The sequence below is a fragment of the Hyaena hyaena genome, unplaced genomic scaffold, assembly GCF_003009895.1.
Source record: "Hyaena hyaena isolate Hyena2069 unplaced genomic scaffold, ASM300989v1 scaffold_515, whole genome shotgun sequence".
NCBI lineage: Eukaryota > Metazoa > Chordata > Mammalia > Carnivora > Hyaenidae > Hyaena > Hyaena hyaena.
Genome location: NW_024081147.1, coordinates 149,397 through 156,490, shown reverse-complemented (window position 1 = coordinate 156,490; position 7,094 = coordinate 149,397). Strand labels below are relative to the sequence as shown.

General features: G+C 54.5%; 1 protein-coding gene across 4 annotated transcripts in view; it reads left to right on the top strand.

Annotated features, from left to right (window-relative positions):
* The first annotated feature begins 260 nt into the window (after nt 1-260).
* The window catches only part of MTCL1 (microtubule crosslinking factor 1), a 126,405-nt gene continuing 119,571 nt past the window's right edge, over nt 261-7,094 (top strand). For all 4 annotated transcript variants that reach the window (XM_039255232.1, XM_039255231.1, XM_039255233.1 and 1 more), the window contains exon 1: nt 261-1,713. In XM_039255232.1, the coding sequence (XP_039111163.1) occupies nt 643-1,713 (1,071 nt within the window). In that variant the 5' untranslated portion in view covers nt 261-642. The remainder of the gene's footprint in view (nt 1,714-7,094) is intronic.

The following is a 7,094-nucleotide window of genomic DNA, read 5'->3' as shown; positions in this document are numbered from 1 at the left end:
CTTCCTTCCCTCCCCAGCTCCTGGCACTGTCCTTAGAGCCTCGAGAAGCAAGGAGGGTCCCAGGGCGAAGAACGCCGGGGGCCGCGGCGGGCGCGCGAGCGCTCGGAGCTCAGGCCCCGCCCCCTGCCCTCCAGCCCCCACCCCCGCCGCCGGCTGGCGGGAGGAGGGACATGCGCACGCGGCGGCTGGGCGCAGGGCGCGGGGAGGCGGGGGAGCGCGCGTGCAGTTCCTCCCCGCCGGAGCGGGCGGGTGCTGCGGGGAGCTGGGCGGCCGTGGGCGGGGAGCCGGACGCAGGAGCGGGGCGCGCGCAGCCGGCGGACGAGTGCGGGTGTGCGGACCCGCGAGCCCGGAGCGCAGCGTCTAGGGGATGCGAGCGGCGCGGAGCCGCCGCGCTGTTGTGCCGGGCGAACTCGAGCGGCAGTGACCTCAGCGAGGGGAGAGCGGGACGACGGCGGCCGCTCGCCCCGCGAGGATCCTGGGGACCAGGGGTGCGCCGGGAACGGCGGCGGCGCGGGAACGCGGGGCGCAGACCGGGCGGGGCTGGGGGACAGTGATGAACGGGCGCGCGGAGAGGCTGCACGCCGCCGCCGCCGCCCGGAGCATTTGCCGCCCGAGCTGCAGCTCGCGGCCCGGGACCCGGCCATGGAGACGCTGAACGGCCTCGCGGGCGGCGGCGCCCCGGAGGCGAAGCCGCTGCCGGCCGGCCAGCACCACCGCCACCATCACCTCCACCCGCTGGCCGAGCGTAGGCGGTTGCACCGCGCGCCCTCGCCGGCCAGACCCTTCCTCAAGGACCTGCATGGCCGGCCCCCGGCGTCCGGCCCGGCCCCGGCCGCCCCCTCATCGGGCCGAGCCCAGGCGCCCGCCGCCCCTCGCTCGCCCAACCTCACAGGCAAAACGCCGCCTTCGCCGGGAACCCTGGCCGCGCCCGGCCGCCTCTCTCGGCGCAGCGGCGGCGCCCCTGGCGCGAAGGACAAGCCGCCGCCGGGAGCAGGGGCCAGGGCAGCGGGCGGCGCCAAGGCCGCTCCCGGCCCCAGGAGGGTGGCGCGCACGGCGCCCGCGGAGCTGCTGCCCCGGGCAGGGAGGCCGCCGCCGCCACCCGGGACCGAGCCGCTGTCCGCCGCTGCCAAGGGCCGCAAAGCCAAACGCGGTTCCGGGGCGCCCCCGGCCCGTGCCGCCGGGCCGCCGGTCTCCGCCGCCCCGATCCCCGCCGTGATCCTCGCCGTGACCTCAGCGGCCGGCTCTCCGGCTCCCGGCTCGCGCATCAGCCACACGGACAGCAGCTCCGACCTCTCCGACTGCCCCTCTGAACCGCTGTCCGACGAGCAGCGCCTGCTCCCCGCCGCCAGCAGCGACGCCGAATCTGGCACGGGCTCCAGCGACCGGGAACCGCTGCGAGGAGCCCCTACGGCGAGCCCCGCAGCTCGGGGGGCGCCGCCAGGCAGCCCCGAGCCCCCCGCGCTCCTTGCCGCGCCGCCCTCCGCCGGCGCCTGCCTCGGGGGTCGGAGCAGCCCCGGCGGGGTCCCCGCGGGGTCCTTGGGAACTGGTGTGGCAGAAGATGCCGGGGGACGCGCGCCGCTGGAGCGAACGGTCCCCGGGATCCCCAAGGAGCCCGGTCCAGGCGAGCCGACCCGACTGGTACCGGCGGCCGCCGTGGAGGAGGAGCTGCTGCGGGAGATCGAGGAGCTGCGCTCGGAGAACGACTATCTCAAGGTGAGCAGCCGGCTCCGCCGCAGGTGTCCCGCAGGCGACCCCCAACGGGGACGCGCGAGCCCTGCCTGCCCGGCCCTGACAAGCCGGTTCTCTCCTCTGCCCTTCACTTTCCCGCCTCCGCACACACGGGGCATTGGCAACTTAAGCCAAAACTTCTGGAAGGAGCAGCGAGACCTGTGGGTCCGGGCGGGTTCTCACCCCACTTAGCTTTTCTTGGTGTCTTGAAGTCTTGCTTCGTATTGCTGATGCCTTTGCCTCTGTTGATGTGCTGGGAGAGAGGTGGCCAGAACCACATCTTGGATACACAGCCCACCCTCCGCCGGGCCAAAACATGCCCGCCCTCACCTGTGGGATCTGGCTACCCCTAGATAGGGGGGAGCTCTGGGCCAGGCCTAGCGCAGGTGCCTGTAGGGTTCCAGTGGGCCAGGCTGCGGATGTGCCAGATGCAGTTAGAGAACGTGAGACCCCCTCTGTTTTCGGCGGGGGTGGGGGTGGGAGGGGCTCCCTGTGTTTCCTGATAAACCTTAAGTTCAGGGGTCCCACGAAGGTGGCTTGTGTTGAGGGACCAGGGGTTGGTGGGTTTGGCCTGCGGGTCCCTTGTAGGCGTCCACAAGCTGGATCTTGGTGTCAGGAGAGGCCACTTGATTTCCCCCAGCACCGCCAGCACTTTCGAGGGAATTGCAAATCTCTGCCCCCCGTCTCTTGAGTATTCTTCCTGAGAGCCTGCTAGCAATGGCCTCTTGGTCTTGTTAGCTTTGGGGCACCCAATCTGGAGGTTGGTCCTGCAGAACAGAGGACTTACAGTGTTGGGGGGCAGTGGTCAAGACAGTTGAAGTCACTTGAGAAGAAATAAGGGGGGTTAGTGCTGGCGCAACTGTTTTAATTATTGTAATCTTCAAGTTAGTAAATAACTACAGTGGTATCCATCTTCTCATGTTTCTGTTAAGATGGTAACCTATATCTCCTCCCAAACTAGCCGATGTCCCACCTTCATCTGCGTGATGGGATTTGTGCTTTTTCTCAGCAAACCCCAAACCTACCCAAAGAGGCCCAGGTTTTGGCCAGTGGGACCAAGGGCATGCACTTTTAAGGTGGTCAAGTGTGCAGTTCAGACTGACGACAGAATAGGTTCACTGCTGAGTTATCTGAACCTAAACTTATCGGGAGCTGCTCTCCCCGCTGAGCCCAGTAGTTGTTTTGTCTGCAGAGAGGTGGCAGCGAGGCAGAGGAGAGGTGAGAACAGATTGGGAGTTGGGAGTAAGATGTGTTAAGTAGTACATTTGCCTATGTCACCCACTCTTACGTAACAGACAACAGTGATTTTCAAAGGTGCTGAAGAGAAAGGGCCGTGATACAATCCGGACTCCATTTTGAAATCGCCGCTTTTGTAAATCTTCAACAAATGCAAAGTCCCGAAGGGCCAGAATGATTACCTTGTTGGGTTATTGCTGCAGCTCTCAGCATGAACCCGGACCCGCAGTGTTTCTGATTAAATGATGTTTATCCAAATCACGACCTGCTAAGCGACGGAAAATTGAGGGTTTCATAAAAGATGTTTCTCATTGCATCTTTGATCTTCAGGTAGGCAACAGTCATTTCAGAGTTCATTCCGAGGTAACTGTTTATTTGCTTTATCTTTTTCACGTGGGTAGAGTCTCAGTGAATGAAATAGGTGTCTGACTCTGGAGTCTGATCTGGTATGTTTGATATTTCGGTGAGTCTTCGCAACAACATACGGTATAATTGTTGTTATATTTATCGTAACCCCAATTTCACAGACAAGTATGCTGATGACGCAGAAAACTGAAATGACCAGCCCAAGGCCATGGAGCTAGGAGGAGGGACAGCTTCTATCTTCCCTGCCCTCGGAGCCTTTGCTGTTTTCACTGCACCAGGCTGCATCCCTGTTCTCAGCAAGCCTGCTTTGCTCAGTGTATACCGCTTGCTTTCGAGTTGTTCTATTAGCTTGAACTGTTCCCAATGTTTAGCTTTCCTAGGGGGCCTCTTTTCATTTTAGGCCAAAGGCCATCATGAACCCCTCTCCTCTAGCCTGTGTACAGATGGTCATATAAATCCCACTGACAGTGTTTAATTTGTGGGAAATGTTCAGTTGCTGTTTCCTGTGGAGAAAGTGTCACGGCCAACCATTTACTCTGCTTGAGTGCATCTCCTGTCAGCAGGAGAGACGCGGAGCAAGAGGAGCTCTGGAAGAGACTAGGAAGCCAGAAGTGTGCTCATAAAGATGCATGTGAGTTACGGATTCGGTGACTCCGAAGCTTACGTTACAATAGTTCAGTTTGGGAGAAAACAGCAATCCTGGCAGACTTCTCTAGAGGTCCGCGGGCACGCCCACTTGTGCAGAATGGGGCTGTGAGCACAGTGGCCTCAAGGGGCAGAGGCAGGAGGCTTGCCTTGGCACGGGGTGTGGGGAGCGCGCGCCTTCTAAATCAAACGTCGCTCTCGTTGCTCATTGGTACTTTTTTCTCACGGTAGATCGGTGTGCATCCTTGATCTGCTTTCTTAACGATTTGTTGCACAGAACTCTTGTGGTGAGACAGAGCATCCCTCTATTCAGATGGTACCTAACAAGAAGAGGCTTGGCCTAGAAACTTGACGTTGGTTTCTGGAGGACTGTGAACCATGTTCAGTGCCCCATTCTTTCCCAAGTCAGTTCTGTCACCAGTACTGCACAAGACTGTCACACTTCTGGGCTAGAGTGACCAAAGGGGTAATCAAGCAGAAACAGGCCTGCAAACCCATAGGGCGATGGCTTACTGATGGAGAAGTTCAAGTGGAATTCTCTCTGCTTTTAGCCACACTGCTGTATTTTTAAAAATAGACGTCAAGAGAGAAGTATATACCTTTGGTTGAGCAGTGTGGGGCTGTTTGGGAGCGTCCCGGACCCTGCTTTCTCTTCTTGATCAGAGGGCACCCAGTTAACTAAATGAAAGCTGCACGATTAATCCAGGTGGCTGGCTTTTTGCGTGAACACACAGTCAGGAAAGCAGGCTTGTCCCTTTACCCCTGATGAACTTGGATATATTTGGAAGTCTTCAGAAATTAAGGTGAGCAGTTGAATTCACCTGTCCAAAGGCCTTTGCTTCATTTTCACACTGAACCCAGGCATGTTTCTCGGTGCTGAAAGCATCCACAAAACGCAGTTGGTGTGTTCCTTTCTGCCTGCCTGCCTGCCACCGCCGTGTTTTGCTCAAGCGCTCTGAGACAATCGGACCAGCCTCAGTGCTCATTGTGAACATATTAATTATGTTCTCTGTTTCCACAGGCTTTTCAGGAGGATTTAATCAGTGTGAGTTTATTGACCTATTTTGAAAATGCTTTTCTTTTTCAAAAAATTTTTTAAATGTTTATTTTTGAGAGAGAGAGAGAGCGTAAGTGGGGGAGGGACAGAGAGAGAGGGAGACACAGAATCTGAAACAGGCTCCAGGCTCCAAGCTGTCGGCACAGAGCCAAAGGTGGAGCTGTGAGATCATGACCTGCGCCAGAGTCTGACGTTTAACCAACTGAGCCACCCAGGCGCCCCAGAAGCGCTTTTGGAATTACTGGTGATGAGCTCACAACGCCCCCTCCGTGCGTGCACAAATAGTGTTCTCCAAAAGTGGCAGTGCCCTGCAGGATGGATGCAGGCGGGTGGGGGGAAGGCCTGCTTATTTGTGCTCTGCTTTCTCTGTTATTCCCTAAGAACTATTTCTGGTTAAAACAAAAGTCACTGCTAGCTACTAGGGTGGGCAACATCCGATCCTTTGAGATCCGATCCTTTAGGGAGTGATTCCCTAAAGGTGATGATTGGTGAGGTCATTTTTTATTTTATAGGCTGCAGCGTATCCCCTCTGATCCAGCCTTACCAGCCTGTTTCTCACCTGAAGTAGTCTTTTAAGTTTCAAGCTCTGAAATGGTTTGTTAAACTGGGCTGCTTGGATGCCAGGTGCTCGGCCCAGCAGTTCTGAATGGCTAAAGAGTTGAGCTCCTTCTCTCCCTTTCTTTTGGAAGGGTTAATGTGGACAGTGTTCCTATTCTTTCCTGACATTCCCCTTTCCACGCCCACTCTTTATTCAGCCGGCTAAAGCGCGGCTGTGATCATCTTAGGTGGCAAGATAATGTAGACCGGGACAAACAGAGCCCATCAGCTGCTGGGTGAACTGTCACTTTGTAAACAATGGTAGCGGCCCCTGTGCCTTCTTAGCTACAGCTGGGACTGTGCAGAGAACATTTTCATTGTCCGCAGGGAAATGAGGTGGATTATTTGTATATTACAACAGACAATAGTTTCTGTCTGTAACTCCCAGAAGATGGAATTATTGCAACAATAGCCAGATGACTGCTCCCCTCTCCAAATTGGGGTCTGTTTAAAGAAGCATTATTAAGATATTAATGTAGAACTAGTTATGATTTTGGGTTGTTTAAAGGAGGTGAAGAGTTGAATAAAACTATCAGTATGATCAAGAGTTTGCAACCTTGAAGTTCAGATACAGTGGATTCACTATCCACTGTATTTTCCTTTTTTATTTGTGGGTGAAACTGTTTTCACTGAAATGTTTCATTTAATCTTGGTTTACTCTAGTGCACACATGGTACCTCATTATTTCTCTAATTTGATGTATATAATAAGGCTCGATCTCTAATCTGCAGGCAAAGGGGAGTAGTTGGGGAGCTTTACATGACTCCAGGATTTCATTTTATATATGAAATTTGAAAAATAGATTTAATGAAAACTAAATTAGCTTTTCAGTGAGGTAATGATCTAAGAGTGAAGTATGCAACAGACCTGATGTTAATTCAATATAAAACTTGATTAAGGGCAAGTTTTTTCTCAGTTTCTGTGTTGAAAAAAAACAACAGCAGCAATTTTCTACTTTTACTTACTATGTCTAAATTATATTTGCCAGAGACATTGTATGTTCTGCTTGATTTGGTTTTCTTAACCATTTAAATGGCAGACATTTTTTAGATTCTGTAATACAGTGTATTCTAATTTAGGGCATGCTGTCAGAAAATTAATGTAATGGCAGCTTGAAACTCGCTATTCATCATGACCCTACTCGGAATAATCACAGTTTTTGGTTTTCACATGTCTGCTGCCAGCTTACATGGTTTATAATTTGCTTTTCTTGTAACTTCTTTTCTTTTTTTTAAATTTATTTTAATATATTTTAATTTATTTATTTTTTATTTCTAGGAGAGAGAGAGAGACAGCGTGAGCAGGGGAGGGTCAGAGAGAGAGGGAGTCACAGACTCTGAAACAGGCTCCAGGCTCTGAGCTGGCAGTCAGCACAGAGTCTGACTCGGGGCTCGAACCCACGAACCACGAGATCATGACGTAAGCGAAAGTCGGACGCTTAACCGACTAAGCCACCCAGGCGCCC